The sequence below is a fragment of the Vitis vinifera genome, chromosome 13 (assembly GCF_030704535.1).
Source record: "Vitis vinifera cultivar Pinot Noir 40024 chromosome 13, ASM3070453v1".
NCBI lineage: Eukaryota > Viridiplantae > Streptophyta > Magnoliopsida > Vitales > Vitaceae > Vitis > Vitis vinifera.
The window spans coordinates 4,258,724-4,281,974 of NC_081817.1; the positions used below are offsets into that span (position 1 = coordinate 4,258,724).

Below are 23,251 nucleotides of genomic sequence, written 5' to 3' on the forward strand. Positions count from 1 at the left end.
GACTAACAATGGTAAGAAATGCAAATGTCTATAGCAATTATTTTGTTTTAGGAGCTCGTGTCCCTTAATTGTCTTTTCCATGTATGATTCAAATTCTCGTTGATATCCAATTACTTCTGCTGATAAGTTCAGCAATATTTTGCAATCCTTCAATAAACTGAATAAAAACGTTTTAACATATATTTACTATGACAAAAGTTATCTACGCCATCTGAAAAGGTCAGCTGGATTTAATAATTTTTCCTGTTGAACAAAAACGGAAATTTTCATGGAGATCTGGCGCTCAACAATCTTATTTCCTCGATCAAACTGCCCAAGTTACAGTAGGAGGAACCACCTTCGCTCACAGATTTTTTAGCTGAGGTCGCCATGGTATCAGCTGCTTTCATGAATTCAGCCCTCTTCTCTTCCATCAAATCTCTCACCATCTTCTCAACGGTGACTCTATCGCAAGTGTCTTTCATGTCCATACCCAGCTTCCAAACATGGCTCACGAACCTACTGTTGATCTGCTGGTCAGCAAAGTAGGGCCAGCATATCATTGGCAGGCCCGCGATTATACTCTCAAGTGTGGAGTTCCACCCACTGTGGGTCAGAAACCCACCCACAGCTGGGTGTTGCAGGACCTCTTCTTGTGGAGCCCAGCCGACTACATAACCCCTATCCTTTGTCCCTTCCAAGAGTTCCGCCGGAGTCTGACGCTCTTCATCTTTCCCGACGAGAGCATCTGGTCGTATGACCCAGAGGAAGCGGCTACCGCTATTGACCAAACCGTGCCAGAACTCTCGCAGCTCGTCCTTTGTAATAATAGCTAAACTACCGAAGCTTACGTAGATTACAGATTTCGGGGGCTGGCGGTCAAGCCACAGTATACAGCTTTTGTCTTCTTCCCGGAAACTGTTGGAAGACTGGGACGTGGAAGTTTCAGATGCGAGCTTGGATTTGAGGTGTGCGTGGAGAGGTCCAACGGCGTAGGTTCTCGGATAGTGATCGCGTATTTGAGAGAGAACCGGCCCTTCTAGATCATCAAACGTGTTGATAACGAGCGCGTGGGCTCGCTGGGCCTGTCGAAAAATTTTCATTAGATGTTGGAGACCTGGGTAAGCCACATCATTGACTCGGCCCGAACTTGGGAGGTCTCGACGTCGAAGAAAGCCTTCCATGCCGGGCACACTGACTACTAGCCTATCCATATCATCACCTGGAATTTAGTCACAATCCAGCCATTTTGTAACCAGAAAAAATAATAATAATAATAATGATAATAAATAAATAAATAAATAAAAATTGGTAGCCAATTTGTAATCAGAAAAATAATAATAATAATGATAATAAATAAAAATTGGTAGCCAATTTGTATTCAGAAAAAAAATAATAATAATAATAATGATAATAAATAAATAAATAAAAATTGCAGAAACCAAGATGAAGGGCGTTTCTAATGGAATCCAAACCAGAAAGTGTACCTGTGATAGGGACTTCGCCAGCTTCAATGAGTTGGGGGAAAGAGAAATATGCCCAGAAGGAACAAGCACTGATAGCACAGAAAATAACGATGGGAAGTCCGACTTCGTTAGCAACATCAGTTGCAAAACTCATGAGCTGATCTGCCATGATGCAGGTCAGAGGCGGGCGAGTGTCGGAAGTACTGCGGCACCACGAAATCATCATCTCCATAAAGAGTGGTGCGGTTGTAGTTTTCACTCCATCAACAATATCCAAGAATTGTTCAGCGGTGCGAGGATGCTCCATCGGCAGCCCATCGGAAATTGTCTCAAACCGAAAGCCGGGATAGCGTGAGAACCTGGCCTGAACATTGGAGTAAGAGAGGAGGCAGTGGTGGGGGTAGTGGCAGTTTAGGAAGGTGACTTGGATGCCGGCGAGGCAAAGAAGTTCGGCGAGCTTGAGCATGGAGTTGACGTTGCCTTGGAGGGGGGAAGGGAGGATGAGAACATGAGGAGAGACCGACCGTTGATCCATTTGACTACCAACTATGCACTTTGTGTGATTTCCTGGTAGATACATGGTTTGTAAGCCATATATCTTGAAGGATAGGCACATTGCCGACAACTCACTAATGAAGCAAATAATCCCGTTGAATAAGGAAACAATCCCATTGGATTTTGGATCTATCATATAAAAAAGTTAAGATGGTATCAAAGGAAGTTGTCGGTGGACTGCATCAATAATTCCTATAATTGCTCAGTTTATATCAAGTAACCATATGACAAAACCTCTCATCATGTATGTGTAACACTCATTTTTTTTTTACTTTAAGAAAATATACAGCCCATTTCATCAAATTACTCAAACCATTTGCACTCACCACTCATTGATAAGCCTCTCATGAGGGATGGACACGTTGCTACTCTTTGTCGTTTACCACCACCACTTTTTCAAGGGTCCACTAGTGGCCCCTTGAAACCCCTAATACAGACTTGTAGATGTAGATTAAACTTAATTATTATACCTGGTTTCATTAGTTAATGGATTTCCCAAGCTTTAAAGAACACATCTTAACTAATTAATTAACATTAATTTAAAATATATGGGTCTGGTTCATGGTTGTCACTTTTCACTTTAAGATGACAAACAAATTCAATTACCAGCGATTGAAACATAATAACCCAACAACAAGTTTTAAAACTCAAGGATTTTGAAAGTGAAAATTGGGATCACTCAAGAAGGAGAGCATCATGTCGGTAACAAGAAGGATCATCAAGAATCAAATAAACCAACTCATTTCTAGTTAGAGAAAATCGACTATTCCTTTATTCCACTTAAAATACACTTACATAACAAAATTAAAGGGGAAATTTTGCAAAACAAAAACACAAGGGAGGACACAAGTCATTACATCACATCCTTTAGATTGCCTATACATGACCAATCTATCAAAAACAATAATAAGCCATCAACATAATAGCAAAATATAAAAGATTTGACCAGTGACTTAGCCAGAAATTTCAATGGCCTTGACCTTAGCCTTCTTCACCTCTTCTTTCGAAACCATCACAATTAGCACGCCATTCTCCATGCAAGCTTTGACCTCATCTGTCTTGACATTTTCTAGCAACCTGAATCTGCGAAGAAACCTCCCGCTACTCATTTCCACGCGATGCCACTTGTCGTTCTTCTCCTCTTGCTCCTTACTCCTCTCTCCACTGATTTGAAGCACTCTTCCCTCTTCAACCTCTACTTTCTCTTCCTCCTTCCTCAGCCCTGGAAGATTCGCCTTGAAAATGTGAGCTTCTGGCGTCTCTTTCCAGTCAATACGTGTGTTAGCGAAGGCCGAGGTTTCACCAACAATGCTGGGAATGTTGGAAAGAGTGGTGCTAAAGGGAAAGCCTTCGAAAGGATCCTAGATATCTAGGGAGAAGGGATCGAAGATGCTACTTCGTCGACCACCACCCAGAACCCTTGGAATGAGCCACATTTTTTATGGATGTTGTTGCATTGATATGCTTTCCTGGACACAAGCTTCTAACAATTTCTTGATGATGAAACTAACGGAGAGGGCCTTGCTATATATTGGATGTGAGAGAGAATTGTGGTACTTTCTCAATGTTTTTGAGATATTTCCTATTTGGATAGGAATGAGACGTTTCTGCAATCTTCTGGCATCTTCTAGCGTCTATCGGCCTTTTTTCCTTCTTGGGCTCAGTCCACAATTCCAGGCCCATTTCCAAATGTCCATACCGTCATGAGCCTAATGAGACCATGGGGCCTTTAACAGCAAAAGGAATTTAGGGCCATCGGCTACTTTTAAGGATTTATTACTTGTTAGTAGAGAGTATATTAAAGCATCCCATGAGTGTGGGGACTGATTTGACACGAACTAGCCGAGAACATATCCAATCCAAATTCTATGAGGGTGAGTTAAATCTAATCCAATTTGTAATCTAATTCATTTTTTCATAACTTTCAACAACTTAATTTGCAATTTGAATTGTATTTTGATATAAAAAAATGTTAATCCAAATTAAATTTTATATTTGTTTTGTACGAGGAAAAAATTATCAAATTTTATTTTAATTTTAATAATATGTTTTATTAAATAGGATTTTTATATAATTGTTGATTTTAATTAGGAAGTCTTTATTTGATTTTAATATGAGCGTGTAACAAGATAATATATTTTAGTAATAAATATTAGAGTTATACTACAATGTGTGTTATTTAATGGAAAAGTTTGAGAATCCTTTAAACTTCTTATTTTAAAGCTTCTAAACATATAAAAGACAAAGAAAATTTAGAACCCTAAAAATCTATTATCTTTCTTCAAAATTGTTATCATTTCTCCCATGTAGTTTCACTCTATCTCAATCCTTCATTTCATTGAATAATTAATTTATCTTTTTTATACAAAAGATTGATTATAAACTTTTAAATTTCTATCTAAGAACATACTTAATAAATTATTTTTTCTGATTATGATGAATTGTTTATTTATTTGAATGATAATTCTTCTATATGCTTGTTAATTTGATCAAACTGATATTTAATAATTTGATTTTAATCCATTTTTAAAAGAATAAGATTAAATTAGACCTGAGCAAATGAACTTTAAGTATAAGTTAATCTCCAGTTGATTGGTATCTTAATCTAATATTTACTCAAATTAAACCCCAAATTGTATAGTATTACTAACTTTGTTCTAAGTCGTTAAAATGAAATATGTAATCTATTAAATTTTCCTAGAAGTTGGTGTGATTTGATTTAGTTAGGTTTTTAACTGATTAAGGAACCGAATAGAATTAGTCAATTTTCATTAAATTATTATCAATTTTTTTTACTGGCCCAAACTACTCAATTTCACATATGTTTGATTTGGTTTGGTTCAATTCATTGGCTTTGAGGCAAAATCGAGCTTTACCTCTTTTTTTTTTTTTCTCTTTTTTTTTCTTTATTTATTTATTTATTTATTTATTTATTTTCCCTTGGCCAGTCCTAGATTCCCGTTCATGGTGAAAGCCTTACGGACCCATCATGCTATGCTGAGAATAAAAAAGGTCCATGGGCCATATAATTGTGGATTAAATAGAGGTGGATGGAGGAAGGTGGTAGAAGATTGTAGAAATTTCAGTCTCCTACCTACCCAATCCAGAATGGGGCAAAAGAATGTCAGAAGAGTCCGGATAACACCAGAATCCTGTGTTACGTCCTATACTTACCTATCTCCTACACATCAGTTTCATCATCAGAAGATAATCATTAGAGCTTGCGTCCGAAAATTTTCTAATTGCATCAGCCAATCAATTCAAAGATGTCGCTCATTTCAACTGTTCTTGGTAGTGACCGCCGAAGCAACATCTTCGATCCCTTTTCTCTGGACATCTGGGATCCCTTTGAAGGATTTCCCTTCACCACCCCTCTCGCCAACGTCCCCCCCTCACTCGCGAGGCCTCTGCCTTTGCAAACCACACATATGAATACATTTGAATGGAATAAATTATAGTTTTAATGTTAAATGTATTATCATTTATCTCATTAATTCTATGTTAAAAAACTACTATCACCTTACTTTTATTTTTTTATATTTATCTTCTTAATTTTATTTAATTTTGAATATTTTTATTTTAAAATATTAAAAATATAAATTTATTCAAAAATTAGTAAAATATAAAAAAAGTTATTGAAGTTGTAATATTTTATATATTAAAATTAATTTGATAAGATACATTTTTAATAATTTTAATTATTTGAATAAATTAAGAACAATAGCAAAAAGTTGTTATTACAAATTTATCATAAAATTTTAGAAATTAAATTTCAAATAAAATATGTTATATAAATCTTTAAAATGATTTAATTTTTATTTAAAATAAATAAAATATGTTTCAATAAAAGTAGTTTTTAATTTTTAAAATAAATGAATATAAATATATTAAAAAAAATTATCTTTTGAATTATGTGGCTCATATTGAGGGAAAAAATATATGAAAAATATTTATTAATTTTTTTCCCTCAATATGAGCCACATAATTCAAAAGATAATATTTGTTGAAATTTGAGAAATTACAAAATAAAATAAAATAAAATAGTTAAAGCTAAAAAGGAATTAAAAAAAAAAATTGTATTAGTAAAATTTTTTTATAAAGGAAACAAACCACCCAAGAAGAGAGAGAGTCAAATTCTTTTAATTAAGCAATCAAATCTTAAAATTTTTAATTTAATTTCTTTAACTTCACCTAATGGTAACTTTTTCCTATGAAAGATGAGAAATATAGCTTCACTAGAGGGAAGACGTTTCATAACAAGGAAAAAGAATTCACACAGACTCTTCACCACCCTCAAAATTCAACAAAATTATTTAGGAACAAATTCACATCATCATTCATTAAATTGCGATAAGAATTATAATGAATATGACACGTTGCAATTATTTTTTTGTTGTTGTGTTGCTTATTTTTGTACCATTTCTAAAATCGTCTCTTTCGCTGAAAAGAAATGATCACATGTTAAGGCGATGACATACGTAGAGACTTAAAGTTTGTTCAATCTTATAATTTTAGGGTAACAAAAAGGGGAAATTTTTCATGGAAATCAGGTGCTCAACAATCTTATATCCTCGATCAAACTGTTCAAGTTACAGGATGAGGACCCACCGTCACCCACACATTTTTTAGCTAATGTGGCCAAGGTATCAGCTGCCTTCATGAATTCATCCCTCTTTTCTACCATTAAATCTCTCACCATCTTCTCAACGGTAACTCTATCGCAACTGTCTTTCATGTCCATTCCAAGCTTCCAAACATGGCTCACGAACCTACTGTTGATCTGCTGGTCAGCAAAGTAGGGCCAGCATATCATTGGCAGGCCCTCCACTATACTCTCAAGCGTGGAGTTCCACCCACCGTGGGTCAGAAACCCACCCACGGCTGGGTGTTTCAGAACCTCTTCTTGGGGAGCCCAGCCCACTACGTAACCCCTATCTTTTGTCCCTTCCAAGAGTTCTGCCGGAGTCTGACGCTCTTCATCTTTTCCGACAAGAGCATCTGGTCGTATGACCCAGAGGAAGCGGTTACCGCTATTGACCAAACCGTGCCAGAACTCTCCCAGCTCGTCCTTTGTAATAATAGCTAAACTACCGAAGCTTACGTAGATGACAGATTTCGGAGGCTGGCGGTCAAGCCACGGTATGCAGCTTTTGTCTTCTTTCCGGAAACTGTTGGAAGACTGGGACGTGGAAGTTTCAGATGCGAGCTTGGATTTGAGGTGTGCGTGGAGAGGTCCAATGGCGTAGGTTCTCGGATAGTGATCGCGTATTTGAGAGAGAACCGGCCCTTCTAGATCATCAAACGTATTGATAACGAGCGAGTGGGCTCGCTGGGCCTGTCGAAAAATTTTCATTAGATGTTGGAGACCTGGGTAAGCCACGTCATTGACTCGGCCCGAACTTGGGAGGTGTCGACGTCGAAGAAAGCCTTCCATGCCAGGCACACTGGCTACCAGCCGATCCATATCACCACCTGGAGATTAGTCATAATCTAGCCAGTTTGTAATTAACCAGGGGAAAAAAAATAAGAGAAAGAAGGGAAAAAAGAAAAAGAAACGAAGATAAAGAGCGTTTCTAATGGAATCCAAATCAGAAAGTGAACCTCTGAAAGGGACTTCGCCAGCTTCAATGAGTTGGGGTAAAGAGAAATATGCCCAGAAGGAACAAGCACTGATAGGACGGAAAATAATGACGGGAAGTCCGACTTCGTTGGCAACATCAATTGCGAAACTCATGAGCCCATCTGCTATGATACAGGTCAGAGGCGAGCGCGTATCAGAAGCACTCCGGCACCACGAAATCATCATCTCCATAAAGAGTGGTGCGGTTGTAGTTTTTACTCCATCAACAATATCCAAGAATTGTTCAGCGGTGCGAGGATGCTCCATCGGCAGCCCATCGGATATTGTCTCAAACCGAAAGCCGGGATAGCGTGAGAACCTGGCCTGAATATTGGAATAAGAGAGGAGGCGGCGGTGGGGATAGTGGCAGTTGAGGAAGGTGACTTGGATGTCGGCAAGGCAAAGAAGTTCGGCGAGCTTGAGCATGGAGTTGATGTTGCCTTGGATGGGGAATGGGAAGATGAGGACATGAGGAGAGATCGACCCTTGATCCATCTGACTTTTAGTTGACTATGATCTTTGTGTGATTTCCTGGTGGATACATGGTTTGTAACTTGTAATGCATATATAATGGATAGGCACATTGCTGGTCTTTGTTTCTTAAGGGCCACTCATCATTTAGCCATATATGATGAAGGATGGGCACACAGCTACTCTTTGTTGTATCCTATTGTCACTCACTGGTGGCCCCCAGCAGATTATTAATATTGTATCAGCTAAGTTTTCTTGGCACTCTATGTCGATAAAGTTTTAGCCTTCGCTTACCACCGCAAACCTATCTCCAGTCATATCCATAATGAGATCAACATGTTATCGATAAGTCTTTAGGGTTGTTGTACCCACTGGGGGCACATACCCGCGTTTGACCCAATAATAAAATGATACGGGTAAATTAATTAAAGAATTTATAAAAACTTATCTTTGTACCCATTCTTCATTTTGGGTACTACTCACATTTGATCGCAATAATAAAATGATTGTGCAAAGTACATGTCATTAAAAAATTTATAAAAATTTATCAAATCTTGTTGATAAGAAATAATCACATGCATCCCATATATATCTAAACATTACAACTTTTTTTTTATAATTTATTATTAAATATCAAATATAATTTGTTAGTTAATGAATTACCTAACTCTATCTTAAAAAAGAAAATCTTACGAACTACCCTTATACTCTCATTATTAAAAAAGAAATACTAATTTAATATGAAAATTAAATAATTTCAATCACCATATTACAAAATATGAAGATGCATTTTGATAAATTAAAATTGAAGATCAAGTTTGAAACTTTTTGAGGAAGAAATTTTAAAATTTGTATTATATGAAGAGGATGAAGGATTTCAAGTGATTACAAGTGTCAAAGGTAATATTTGATATTTTTTTATTTAAATATAAATTTTGTAGGTAGAAATATGATGTTAAATAACGAATATGTAATGATTTATAAAATTTAAATTTTAGAATTTTTTATGAGTTTATTATTAAATTTTGTTATTAATATTATATATATATATATATATATATATATATATATATATATATATATATATATATATATATATATTTTGTTTATAAATTAAATTTGAAGATGAAGTTTTATATCTTGAAGAAGACATTATATGAAGGATATCAAGTGATTACAAGTGTTAAAAGGTAACATTTGATATATTTTTTTTCATTTAAATATAATTATTGTAGGTAGAAATGACATGTTAAATGACATTTAAATATGTAATGATTTATAACATTTATATTTTTGAATTTTGTTATGAGTTATTATTAATCAAATTGAGACCATTTAGTCATTTGTTAAGAAATTGTCATCAATATTTTTTATATTATTATTTTGTGTATTTGTAGATTAAATTTGAAGACAAAGTTTTATATATCTTTAAGAAGAAAAACAATGTGAGAGGGGATACGAAAATTGTGAGAGGAGGTACGAACAATGTGAGATGGGGTATGAACTTTGTGTGATGAGGTACGAACTTTGTGAGATGGTGTACAAACTTTGTGAGAGATAGTACGAATTTTGTAAGAGTGGGTATGAACTTTTGTGAAAGAAAGTACGAATTTTGTGATAAGGGGTACAAACTTTGTGAGAAATTGTACAAATTTTGTGATAATAGGTACAAACTTTATAAGAGATGGTACAAACTTTGTGAAAAATAGTACAACCTTTGTGAGAAATTGTACAAATTTTGTGAGAAGTGGTACAAACTTTGTGAAAGAGAGTATGAACTTTGCGAGAGATGGTACAAAACTTTGTGATAGAGGGTATGAACTTTGTGAGATGTGGTACGAACTTTGTAAGATGAGGTACGAACTTTGTAAGATGAGGTACGAACTTTGTGAGATAAGGTACTAACTTCGTGAGAGAAGTACGAACTTTGTGAGAAATGGTACAAACTTTGTGAGAGGGGGTATGAACTTTGTGAGAGATTGTACGAATTTTATAAGAGAGTATACAAACTTTGTGAGATGGTCTAGATTGAACCACCTTCATCCAATGGCCAAGAATGTTTTTTCGATAGGCACTGAAGTGGTACCGTAGAATTTTGGTAAGTCTTAAATTACTTTTTATCTTTTTTCAAAAGTGCTTTCGTGGACATGACAGCGCCACTTCCAAGTATTTTTAATTAAAAGGGTTTTGCACTTTTTTTTTTCATATAAGTATATTTTTCTTGCAAAACTATATAATTATTCTCAGAATAATTATATTTGTAAATTTTTTTTCCTATAATTTCACCTATGTGTAATTTGGATTAGATATCCATTTTTGTTGCAGTGTCCTTCTATGTTTTAATTTCTTTAATTTTTGGATTTCCCAATCTTTAGAAAAACCATCTTAACTAATTGTCTGTAGTTCTTAATTAAGAATGGTTTATAGTTATCACTTGCACTTTAAGAGGTAACAAATTCAATTGCCAGCCTATGAAACATAATAACCTAGCAGCCACGTTTTAAAATTTCCAGATTTTGAAGGTGAAAATGAGGATCACTTAGGAAAGAAAGAATCATGTTGGTAACATGAGGGATCATCAAGAACCAAATAAGCCAACTCATTTCTAGTTAGGGAAAAATGAAAACCAACTATTCCTTTATTCCACTTCAAATACACTTACATAAAAAAATCGAAGGGAAAATTTTGCATAACAAAAACACATGGGAGAACATAAATCATTACATCACATCCTTTGGATTGCCTATACATGTAACATGACCAATCCATTAGAACAATAAACCATCAACAGTAGAGCAAATTAGAAAAATCAGACTTGTGACTTAGCTTGAAATTTCAATGGCCTTGACCTCGACCTTCTTCACCTCTTTCTTCGGCACTGTCACAGTCAGAACGTCATTTTCCATGCTAGCTTTGACCTCATCTATCTTGGCATTTTCTGGCAACCTGAATCTGTGAAGGAACTTCCCACTGCTCCTCTTGACACAATGCCACTTGTCGTTCTTCTTCTCCTAATCCTTACTCCTCTCTCCACTGATTTGAAGGACTCTTCTCTCTTCAACCTCTACTTTCACTTCCTCCTTCTTCACCCTTGGAAGATCCGCCCTGAAAACATGAGCTTCTGGCGTCTCTTTCCAGGCAATTCGCGTGTTGGCAAAGCCGAGGTTTCGCTTACAGTGCTGGGAATGTTGGAAAGAGAGATGCTAAACGGAAAGCCTTCGAAAGGATCCCAGAGGTCTAGGGAGAAAGGATCGAAGATGCTGCTCCATCGGCCACCACCCCGAACACTTGGAATGAGCGACATTTTCTATGGATGTTGAATTGATTTGCTTCCTTAGACACAAGCTTGTAACAATTTCTTGATGATCAAACTAATGGAGAGGACTTGCTATATATCAGAAGTGATAGAGAACTGTGGCACTTTCTCTCGACGTTTCCGAGATATTTCTTGTTTGGATAGGAACGAGACATTTCTGCAATTTTTTACCACCTTCCATCATCTATCTATACATTTTCAACCAGGCCTTAATCCACAATCTCAAGTTCATTTCCAAACATCCTTACCGGAAGGAGCCCTAATGGGACTACTAGGCTTTTCAGGCCCATCAATTACTTTTCGTCAATCACACGCTTCTCATGGGCTTACTTTTGTTCTTTTTTCCAAATGGCTGCCCCTTTTTATTGATTATTTTTTAGTTAAAGCAATGGTGAAATCAAATGGACTTGCATTTAAAATCTTGTGCGAAAGATACCTGAGTGCAAATATTAATAATTCTTTTATTATTATTTGGGAAAATTGGGATAAAATATTATAAAATAAAAATATTTCAGAAATAGGAATAACTTTCTAGTTTTTGAATTTAAAAGACTAAAATATATATTATAAAATCGAAATGCCATATAAACAAAAAAAATTAATATTATAAAAATAAAATATTATATAAATTTGTATTATGGCAATATGTATTATATTCCAATAGTATTTCAAAACATAATAAATTTAAAGTATTTTCTTAAATTTATATTCCACTACTGTTGATAAAGTTTTAGCATTTGCTTACTACCGCAAACCTATCTCCAGTCATTTCCATATTGAGGTCAACATGTTATCACAAGTCTTAAGTTACTTTTTATCTGTTTTCAAAAGTGCTTTCGTGGACACGACAACACACTTTTAGTTAGAGAAAACCAACTATTCCTTTATTCCACTTGAAATACGCTTACGTAACAAAATTAAAGGGGACATTTTGCAAAACAAAAACACATGGGAGAACATAAATCATTACATCACATCCTTTGGATTGCCTATACATGACCAATCTATAAAAACAATAATAAGACATAACTGTATAGCAAATTAGAAAAGATCATACTAGTGACTTAGCCTGAGATTTCGATGGCCTTGACCTCAACCTTCTTCACCTCTTCCTTCGGCACCGTCACAGTCAAAACGTCATTCTCCATGCTAACTTTGACCTTATTTGTCTTGGCATTTTTTGGCAACTTGAATCTGCGAAGGAACTTCCCACTGCTCCTCTCGACACGATGTCACTTGTCGTTCTTCTCCTCCTGTTCCTTACTCCTCTCTCCACTGATTTGAAGGACTCTTCCCTTTTCAACCTCTACTTTCACTTCCTCCTTTTTCACCCTTGGAAGATCCGCCCTGAAAACATGAGCTTCTAGCGTCTCTTTCTAGTCAATTCGCGTGTTGGCGAAGGCCAAGGTTTCACCTACGGTGTTGGGAATGTTGGAAAGAGAGGTGCTAAACGGAAGGCGTTCGAAAGGATCCCAGAGGTCTAAGAAGAAAGGATCGAAGATACTACTTCGTCGGCCACCACCCAAAACACTTGGAATGAGCAACATTTTCTATGGATGTTGAATTGATTTGCTTTCTTGGACGCAAACTTGTAACAATTTCTTAATGATCAAACTAATGGAGAGGACCTGCTATATGTTGGACGTGATAGAGAACTGTGGCACTTTCTCGACGTTTTCGAGATATTTCCTGTTTGGATAGGAACGAGACGTTTCTGCAATCTTCTACCACTTTCCATCATCTACCTATACTTTTTCAACCTGGCCTTAATCCACAATCTCAGGTCCATTTCCAAATATCCTTACTGGCACGAGCCCAAATGGGACTACTGGGCTTTTCAGGCCCATCGATTACTTTCGTCAATCACACGCTCCTCCTGGGCTTATTTTTGTTCTTTTTTTTAAATGTCTGTCCTTTTTTATTGATCATTTTTTAGTTAAAGAAATGGTGAAATCAAATGGACTTGCATTTAAAATCTTGTGCAGAAAGATACCTGAGTGTAAATATTAATAATTCTTTTATTATTATTTGGAAATTTTGGGATAAAATATTATAAAATAAAAATATTTCAAAAATAGGAATAACTGTAACGTCCAAGTTTTTTTTAGGGGTAGTTTAGGAAATTATTAATAATAATTAAATTATTTAATTAATTAATTTAATAAAATGGAAGGGAGGTGAAAAGGTAATTTTACGAATAAATACCCTAGGTATAAATTAGAATTATGTTCTTCCTATTTTTTTCTGAATCGCGTTCTTGTTCGTAGAGAGTTCCTAAGAATGTAAGATTGGAGTCGGATTTCAAGGTTTGAAGAACAGATTTCTATAAGTAAGATTCTAACCCCTAGATTAATATTTTAGATTCATTAATTAATTTCAAGCACTTTAGATATTTTTTGGAAAACCCAAATCTAGATTAGGGTTAGTTTATCATTGTTTTTTTTAATTCATTTTAATATCAAAATAGTGAAAATTTAAGATTTTGATTTATTGTTGGAATTTGGGAGATCTTAAGTTTTTTTAGATGAAAAAAAAAGTCTTGGGAAGATTTCGATTTAGACTAGGGTTAATTTATTTTAAAAATAATAATAATAATAAATAAATATATTGTTAATTGTGGCTTAAAGGATTAGAAAAATACAATTTGATTTAACAAAAAAAAGAATGCATATGCACCGGAAAATAGAAGGTTGGTGGGAGAAAAAAAAAACACATGTGCACTGGTTGCATGTGTGTGGAAACTGTGCATCAACTTTTTTTTTTGTAAGGATTTCATGGTTGAAATCTAGTTGGTGGATTTTCACAAACTCTATTATTAGACTTTGATGGATACTTGGGTATGTAATATTTAATAGTAGCAAGACTTCGTATTATTAGACTTTGATGGGTACTTGAGTATTGAGTACTGTATTATTTAATAATGGTAGGGCTTTGTATTATTAGACTTTGATGGATACTGTATTATTTAATAAAAGAAGATATGTACGGATGGTATTGGGGTGGTTAATATATATATTATTATATTAGTAATGATGGAGAGTTGTTGTGTATAGGCTATGTTTGATGAAAAAAAAAAACTTGAAAGTGAGAAAATATAATTTCTAAATAAAAGAAAGTAAAGTTTTTGGTATTATAATTATATTAATGATGGGTGTAAGTTAATAAATAGTATAAAATTTAATTAGTGAAATAAATTAAAATTTAATTAAATTATGTTGTGTCCCAAGAAATAAATTGAAAATAAAATTTAAGTTTTATATGAATTAGAAATTTATTAAATTTTCTAAAATAGGAATATATTAAATTATCTTTCATAATTAAAAAAAAAACATTAATTTGAATACCTAAAATTTTAGGATTGTCAAACCTATAATTTTAGATAAATAGTAATGGTTATTTCTCTTACATTTTGTTAGGTGAAGAGTAGATTTTCAAGATTATTTTTCTCCAAAGTTTTTGAGGACTTCTTTTGAGGTAAGGAAATTAATGCAATTATTATTTTTTTTAGAAACAATTTTTTATATACATCTTTTGGAAATATTTTGAATTAATATTTGTTTTATGCATGGATCAAATATGTTTTGTATGAAAAGTATGTTAGAACTTTATATTTTGTTTACAACAGAGAAATGTGGAGATATTATGTTATGCAAATTCGAATAATTGAAATAAGCGTTTGACTCTGGTTTGTTTGGTTTTTGTCAACGGGATATAATAGTTGACTTATGACTTTTTGGTCCTTGTCAACGGGATATAATAGTTGACCTTTATATTTCTTGGTGAGGAATGTAATTGATTTGAACCACGGTCTCTAAGGGTTTGGTTAGAGGTTACTAATACTAGTAGTGTTTGATTCTGTCTACCTGAAAGAAACAATTTGAGACTAGCCACCTATTTGAAAAGTCTCACATAACTAGACACTATTTGATGTTTGATGACTAGAGTAAATAAATGATTTAAATGTTATGATTGAATTTGATATGAAAATGTTTGAATCAGAAATGAAAGTGTACAATTAAAAGTTTTGAATGTATTGACAAAGCTGACTCAAAAGTTTATGTAAATAATTAATTATAATATCTCTTATTTTGCAAGTAAACTTGAAATATTTGATTCATGGACTGCATTAATGTTCCTTATTGAGCTTTGAGCTCATTCTTATTTGTTGATTACTTTTCAGGCACCCTTAGTTCGGACGAGGAGTGATGGCTAGATCGGGGAATGGTCATCATTAGGATTTTGCTTAGGATGTTATTTGGACATTATTAGCTTATGAGTTTATATTCCTTTGAATTATTTGGTTTTTGGAAGCTATTTAGATATTGAGCTTTTAAATATTTTTTTTGATAAGTTTGAAGTTGAGATTTGGAGATTATGAAAATTTGTTAGCACTTGATTTATTTGAGTTTGCAATCTATTTGGATAATGGATTTTGGTTGATGGATGCTTAGTCTTAAAGTTAAGTGTGAAAATTTTAGAATTTTGTTCTGCTATCAAGTTACACTTTAAGCCTTCGGGTTTGAGGTGTGAAATGACTGTCACGCCCTTGGAGTGGGTCTTGGGGCGTGACAATAACTTTCTAGTTTTTGAATTTAAAAGACTAAAATATATATTATAAAATCGAAATGCCATATAAACAAAAAATTTAATATTACAAAAATAAAATATTATATAAATTTGTATTCTAGCAATATGTATTTATATTCCAATAGTATTTCAAAACATAATAAATTTAAAGTATTTTTTTAAGGTAAAAAAAGAACCTAACATGTGCAAAATGCTTTAACTCGTACATGCTCTCATTCGATAAATTTAAATTTGATCATATTTTTTCAAGTACACCCATTGTTGGGAGGGATAATATTATTTCATGATGTTGATTGATATCTATAATAGGGTTAGACTAGCAATTTTTTATGCTACTTCATAACAAAAGCTTGAAGTTTTTGTTTCAATAGTATATAATAAAATCTTTATTCAATTTTAATGTTAGAAAATAAGAAGATAAGATGTTCTAATAATAAAAGTTGTAGGACGTTGAATGTCAAGATATTATTGAGCTCTTGAAGATTAAGGAGAGTTATACCATACATTATTTAATGGCAAAGTTTTCAGGATACTTAAAGCTTACTATTTTAAGTTCTAAACATATCAAAGAGAAATAATTTTGAAAACCCTAAAAATCTAGTATCCTTCTTCAAAATTATCATAATTTCTCCCCATAGTTTCACTCTCTATCCCAACTTCTCATTTTAGGTGTACTTTTGTAATATTTTGCAAATGATTGATGGTAAACTTCTAAATTTCTTTCGAATGACATATTTTTTCTAATTGTGATGAGTTGTTTATTTATTTGAATGATAAATTATAAATATTGATGTCTTCTATATATTTGTTAATTTGACCATCCCATTAAAACTCAATATATATTTACTAGTTCAAACTTAACCCAATTTTAGAAAAATAAGATTGAATTGGGGTTAAGCAAATAAACTTTAATTATGAGTGCGTTGATTGATAACTCAAACTATTCCAGTCAAATTAAACCCTAAACTATATAGTATTGCTAACTTTACTCTAAGTCTTCAAAATGAAATCTATGATCTATTAAATTTTTCAAGAAATTGATGGAATTTGATTTAGATAAGTTTGTAACTAAGCGAGAAATTAAATAGAGTTAATTGATTTTCATTAAATTCGGATCTTTTTTTTTTTTTTTAAATTTAATAATTACATAATGGAAGTGACAATTGCAAGCAATAATATAATAAATATTCTAATTTTAGAAAATTGGGATAAGAAATAATAAAATAAAAATATTTAAAAAATAAGAGTAACTTTCTAGTTCTTAAATTAAAAAAAAAACTATATTTTATTTAATATAAGGAGACTTGCCACTAAAAATTACATTATAAAACCAAAATATCACATAAGCAAAAAATTTAATAGTATAAAAATCAAATATTAAATAAATATATAACTTAGTGTAACTAATTTAACTCCTGAAATTATTTATAAATATTTTTTATGAAATCCTAAAATTTATAATCTTTCTTTTCATCGGTCCACTCGATAACTTCAATCTTTTAAAATATTTTCTCATAATTTTCAACACCAATTTAACTTTTATAAGAACTTTGTTTTTTTTTACTTAATATTTTACAGTAAAAATAGTATTTATGTGTTTTATATATTTTTTTAAAGATTTTAATCAACATATTCTTGCAAATATTCTATTGTATTTTGGTTTCTTTCTATTAAATTCATGTTGAAAGACTGAGCTCAAAACATATTGAAATGCAAAAAGTATGAAACCACGACTGCTAATGTTGTAAAGATGAATATGACTAAACTCATTTAGAATTTGGCTTTTTTTAAGCCCTCATTTTATTTGTACTAAGTTAAATCAACTAATGTCGTATTCATGGGATCTTCTCTAGAGTGTATAGAAGCTCTAGGAAGCATGATATCATGTCCTACTTTAGGTTACATCAAACTTAGAGCAAAAATCAAGAAATCCATACCATTGAGGTCATTCAATACAAAACACGTAAGCTCCTAAAGAGAGGCCAACTTGTTCTGATGTCTAAGATAGGTAATTTGATTTTCATCTGTTTAAAATATCAATAATTTGTAAATATCAAATTGAAAATATATATATATATATTAATTTAATCAAATTTTAAGTTTTAAAAAATTCAAAAATTTTGGGCTAATTGTTTTACCCATTTTTTTGGCCCAGGCCAAAATTTCCATCCATAGTGTAAGGCAGGGTCATAGACCCATTAGGCTAAGCTTGACAATAAAAAGGTGGTGGGCCAATCTGTGGATTAAAATGGAGGTGGATAAGGAAGTTGGTAGAAGATTGTAGAAATTCCAGTCTCCTACCCACCAAATCCAGGATGGGGCAAAAGAATGTCAGAAGAGTCCGGATAACACCAGAATCCTGTGTTACGTCCTATATGTACCAATCTCCTACACATCAGTTTCATCATCAGAAGATAATCATTAGAGCTTGCGTCTGAAAATTTTCTAATTGCATCAGCCAATCAATTCAAAGATGTCGCTCATTTCAAGTGTTCTTGGTAGTGACCGCCGAAGCAACATCTTCGATCCCTTTTCTCTAGAAATCTGGGATCCCTTTGAAGGATTTCCCTTCACCACCCCTCTCGCCAACGTCCCCCCCTCGACTCGCGAGACCTCTGCCTTCACCAACGCACGCATTGACTGGAAAGAGACTCCTGAAGCTCACGTCTTCAAGGCTGATCTTCCGGGGTTGAAGAAAGAGGAGGTGAAGGTTGAGGTTGAAGAGGGCAGAGTGCTGCAAATTAGCGGAGAAAGGAGTAAAGAGCAAGAGGAAAAGAAAGACAAGTGGCATCGGGTGGAGAGGAGCAGCGGCAAGTTCCTTCGTCGGTTCAGGTTGCCGGAGAATGCAAAGATGGATGAAGCTGAAGCTAGCCTGGAGAATGGTGTGCTAACCGTGACTGTCCCAAAAGAAGAGGTGAAGAAGGCTGAGGTGAAGGCCATCGAGATCTCAGGCTAAAGTCTTTGAATTTCATCTATTGTCATCTCAATTGATCTAGTTTTGGTGTTTTGAGCTGTCGGTGGGTTCATGGGATGTTTTATTGCTGGTATTTGTGTATGCAAATGTTCCTGCCATAAATGGAACCCTGATTTAAAATAACGAGCGTTAAAAGAATACAAAAATCAAACTCAGAAAGACAGAAGTTAAGAAATTTAAAACGTAAATCTATAAATATATTAAAGCCATGGTTTGAAATTTCGGATACCATCGATGTGCTCCACCTGCTGGTCAACACGCTCAAACCCAAAATTGCACGTCCAGAAGGATGGAACTAAATCTAACCAATCACCCGGGTAACTCGGCTGTTGCAAATATGTATATGCAGAACATTAATATATTAAAGCCAACATAAGACACAAAATACTAAAAAAAATATTTTAATAAATAAATTAATTCTAATTATTATTTTATATTATTTATATAATAATTAAATATAAAAATAAAAATCTTACACATATGAATAAATTTTAAATTAAATAAATTATAGTTTTAATGTTAAATGTACTATCATTTATTTCATTTAATTTTATTTTAAAAAACTGCTATCACCTCACTTTTATTTTTTTTATATTTATCTTCTTAATTTTGTTTAATTTTGAATGTTTTTATTTTAAAATATAAAAATATAAATTTATTCAAAAAATTAGTCAAATATAAAAAAAGTTATTGAAGTTGTAATATTTTATAAATTAAAATTAATTTGATAAGATAAATTTCTAATCATTTTAATTATTTGAATAAATTAAGATCGATAGCAAAAAGTTGTTATCACAAATTTATCATAAAATTTTAGAAATTAAATTTCAAATAAAATATGTTATATAAATCTTTAAAATGATTTAATTTTTATTTAAAATGAAATAAAATATGTTTTTGATAAAAGTAGTTTTTAATTTTTAAAATAAATGAATATAAATATATTAAACGAATTTATGATAATTTTTTATAAAAAAATTTAATAAATATTTTTTATATATTTTTTCCCTCGAGCCACATAATTCAAAAGATATTTGAGAAATTACAAAATAAAATAAAATAAAATAGTTAAAGCTAAAAAGGAATTAAAAAAAAAATGTATTAGTAAAAAAATTTTATAAAGGAAACAAATCACAAGTTGCAAAAAGAAAGAGTCAAATTCTTTTAATTAAACAATCAAATCTTAAAAATTTTAATTTAATTTCTTTAGCTTCACCTAATGGTAACTTTTTGCCATGAAAGATGAGAAATATAGCTTCACCAGAGGAAAGACGTTTCATAATCAAGCAAAAAGAATTCACACAGGACTACACACAAAGTCTTCACCACCCTCAAAATTCAACAAAATTATTGATTAAATTGCGATAAGAATTATAATGAATATGACACGTTGCTTATTTTTGTACCATTTCTAAAATCGTGCCTTTGGCTGAAAAGAAGGCGATGACATCCGTAGACTTAAAGTTTGTTCAATCTTATAATTTTAGGGTAACAAAAAGGGGAAATTTTTCATGGAAATCAGGTGCTCAACAATCTTATATCCTCGATCAAACTGTTCAAGTTACAGGATGAGGACCCACCGTCACCCACACATTTTTTAGCTAATGTGGCTAAGGTATCAGCTGCCTCCATGAATTCATCCCTCTTTTCTACCATTAAATCTCTCACCATCTTCTCAACGGTAACTCTATCGCAACTGTCTTTCATGTCCATTCCAAGCTTCCAAACATGGCTCACGAACCTACTGTTGATCTGCTGGTCAGCAAAGTAGGGCCAGCATATCATTGGCAGGCCCTCCACTATACTCTCAAGCGTGGAGTTCCACCCACCGTGGGTCAGAAACCCACCCACGGCTGGGTGTTTCAGAACCTCTTCTTGGGGAGCCCAGCCCACTACGTAACCCCTATCTTTTGTCCCTTCCAAGAGTTCTGCCGGAGTCTGACGCTCTTCATCTTTTCCGACAAGAGCATCTGGTCGTATGACCCAGAGGAAGCGGCTACCGCTGTTGACCAAACCGTGCCAGAACTCTCTCAGCTCCTCCTTTGTAATAATTGCAAGACTACCAAAGCTTACGTAGATAACAGATTTTGAGGGCTGGCGGTCAAGCCACGGTATGCAGCTTCTGTCTTCTTCCCAGAAACTGTTGGAAGACTGGGACGTGGAAGTTTCAGTTGCGAGCTTGGATTTGAGGAGTGCGTGGAGAGGTCCAATGGTGTAGGTTCTCGGAAAGTGATTGCGTATTTGAGAGAGGATCGGCCCTTCTAGGTCATCAAACGTGTTGATAACTTGCGCGTGGGCTCCATGGGTTTTTCGAATATTTTTCATGGGATTTTGGAGATCTGGGTTATCCACGTCTTTGACGCGGCAGCAACTTGGGAGGTCTCGACGTCGAAGAAAGCCTTCCATGCCAGGCACACTGGCTACCAGCCGATCCATATCACCACCTGGAGATTAGTCATAATCTAGCCAGTTTGTAATTAACCAGGGGAAAAAAATAAGAGAAAGAAGGGAAAAAAGAAAAAGAAACGAAGATAAAGAGCGTTTCTAATGGAATCCAAATCAGAAAGTGAACCTCTGAAAGGGACTTCGCCAGCTTCGATGAGTTGGGGTAAAGAGAAATATGCCCAGAAGGAACAAGCACTGATAGCACGGAAAATAATGACGGGAAGTCCGACTTCGTTGGCAACATCAATTGAGAAACTCATGAGCCCATCTGCTATGATACAGGTCAGAGGCGAGCGCGTATCAGAAGCACTCCGGCACCATGAAATCATCATCTCCATAAAGAGTGGTGCGGTTGTAGTTTTGACTCCATCAACAATATCCAAGAATTGTTCAGCCGTGCGAGGATGCTCCATCGGCAGCCCATCGGATATTGTCTCAAACCGAAAGCCGGGATAGCGTGAGAACCTGGCCTGAATATTGGAATAAGAGAGGAGGCGGCGGTGGGGGTAGTGGCAGTTGAGGAAGGTGACTTGGATGCCGGCAAGGCAAAGAAGTTCGGTGAGCTTGAGCATGGAGTTGACATTGCCTTGGATGGGGAAAGGGAAGATGAGGACATGAGGAGAGACCGACCCTTGATCCATCTGACTTTTAGTTGACTATGATCTTTGTGTGATTTCCTGGTGGTTGCATGGTTTGTAACTTGTAATGCATATATAGAATGATGGATAGGCACTTAGGCACATTGCTGGTCTTTGTCGTTTCCTACCAACTACTTTCTCAAGGGTCATTCATCATTTAGCCATATATGACGAAGGATGGGTACACTGCTACTCTTTGTTGCATCCTATTGTCACTTTCTCAAGGGTCCACTGGTGGCCCCCAGCAGATTATTAATATTGTATCAGCTAAGTTTTCTTGGCACGCTATGTTGATAAGTTTTAGCCTTCGCTTACGACCGCAAACCTCGCTTACGACCGCAAACCTACCTCCAGTCATATCCATATTGAGATCAACATGTTATCAATAAGTCTTAGGGTTGTTGTACCCACTGGGGGTACCTACCCACGTTTGACCCAATAATAAAATGATACGGGTAAATTACATGTCATTAAAGAAATTATAAAAACTTATCTTTGTACCCATTCTTCAGTTTGGATACTTTCCACATTTGATTGCAATAATAAAATGGCATGTGTAAAATACATATCATTAAAAAATTTATAAAAATTTATCAAACGGCTAAAGAGGACTATTTGATGAAAAATAATCACATGCATTCTATATATATATATCTAAATATTACAATTTTTTATAATTTATTATTAAATATCAAATATAATTTGTTATTTAATGAATTACCTAACTCTATCTAAAAAAAATCCTATCAACTACCCTTATACTCTCATTATTCATATATACAAAAAGGAATACTAATTTAATACGAAAATTAAATAATTTCAACTACCATATTACAAATTATGTAAGATGCATTTTGATAAATCAAATTTGAAGATCAAGTTTGAAACATTTTAAGGAAGAGATTTTAAAATTTGTATTATATGAAGAGGATGAAGGATTTCAAGTGATTACAAGTGTCAAAAATAATATTTGATATATTTTTATTTAAATATAAATTTTGTAGGTAGAAATATGATGTTAAATAACGAATATGTAATGATTTATAAAATTTAAATTTTAGAATTTTTTATGAGTTTATTATTAAATTTTGTTATCAAATTATTATTAATATTTTTATATCTTTTTTTTTCTTTCCCTAGACTAAATTTGAAGATGAAGTTTTATATCTTGAAGAAGACATTATATGAAGGATATTAAGT

The 23,251-nt window shown here is 33.6% G+C and overlaps 4 protein-coding genes and 3 pseudogenes across 4 annotated transcripts; 1 reads left to right on the forward strand and 6 right to left on the reverse strand.

Moving 5' to 3' along the window:
* Window positions 1-40: 40 nt before the first annotated feature.
* On the reverse strand, window positions 41-2,173 carry LOC100249578 (7-deoxyloganetic acid glucosyltransferase). The gene is made up of 2 exons (XM_002276519.5): window positions 1,467-2,173; window positions 41-1,201 (listed from the first exon to the last, which is right to left on the reverse strand). The coding sequence occupies exons 1-2, from the start codon at window positions 2,134-2,136 to the stop codon at window positions 267-269; spliced, it is 1,605 nt and encodes a 534-aa protein (XP_002276555.3). The 5' UTR covers window positions 2,137-2,173; the 3' UTR covers window positions 41-266.
* Window positions 2,174-2,872: 699 nt separating this feature from the next.
* On the reverse strand, window positions 2,873-3,466 carry LOC100246203 (17.8 kDa class I heat shock protein-like; annotated as a pseudogene).
* Window positions 3,467-6,481: 3,015 nt separating this feature from the next.
* Window positions 6,482-8,328, reverse strand: LOC100251340 (7-deoxyloganetic acid glucosyltransferase). Its single transcript, XM_002280588.5, has 2 exons — window positions 7,602-8,328; window positions 6,482-7,472 (listed from the first exon to the last, which is right to left on the reverse strand). Exons 1-2 carry the CDS (start codon window positions 8,113-8,115, stop codon window positions 6,547-6,549), a joined length of 1,440 nt encoding a protein of 479 aa, XP_002280624.1. The 5' UTR covers window positions 8,116-8,328; the 3' UTR covers window positions 6,482-6,546.
* A 2,585-nt stretch (window positions 8,329-10,913) lies between these two features.
* Window positions 10,914-11,395, reverse strand: LOC100254694 (18.1 kDa class I heat shock protein-like; annotated as a pseudogene).
* Window positions 11,396-12,471: 1,076 nt separating this feature from the next.
* On the reverse strand, window positions 12,472-12,954 carry LOC100256487 (18.1 kDa class I heat shock protein-like; annotated as a pseudogene).
* A 5,296-nt stretch (window positions 12,955-18,250) lies between these two features.
* On the forward strand, window positions 18,251-19,091 carry LOC100261583 (18.1 kDa class I heat shock protein). Its single transcript, XM_002280545.5, has one exon. It carries the CDS (start codon window positions 18,468-18,470, stop codon window positions 18,948-18,950), a length of 483 nt encoding a protein of 160 aa, XP_002280581.1. The 5' UTR covers window positions 18,251-18,467; the 3' UTR covers window positions 18,951-19,091.
* A 1,198-nt stretch (window positions 19,092-20,289) lies between these two features.
* LOC100266777 (7-deoxyloganetic acid glucosyltransferase) lies at window positions 20,290-22,549 on the reverse strand. Its single transcript, XM_002280492.5, has 2 exons — window positions 21,541-22,549; window positions 20,290-21,412 (listed from the first exon to the last, which is right to left on the reverse strand). Exons 1-2 carry the CDS (start codon window positions 22,052-22,054, stop codon window positions 20,487-20,489), a joined length of 1,440 nt encoding a protein of 479 aa, XP_002280528.1. The 5' UTR covers window positions 22,055-22,549; the 3' UTR covers window positions 20,290-20,486.
* Between the last annotated feature and the right edge of the window lie 702 nt (window positions 22,550-23,251).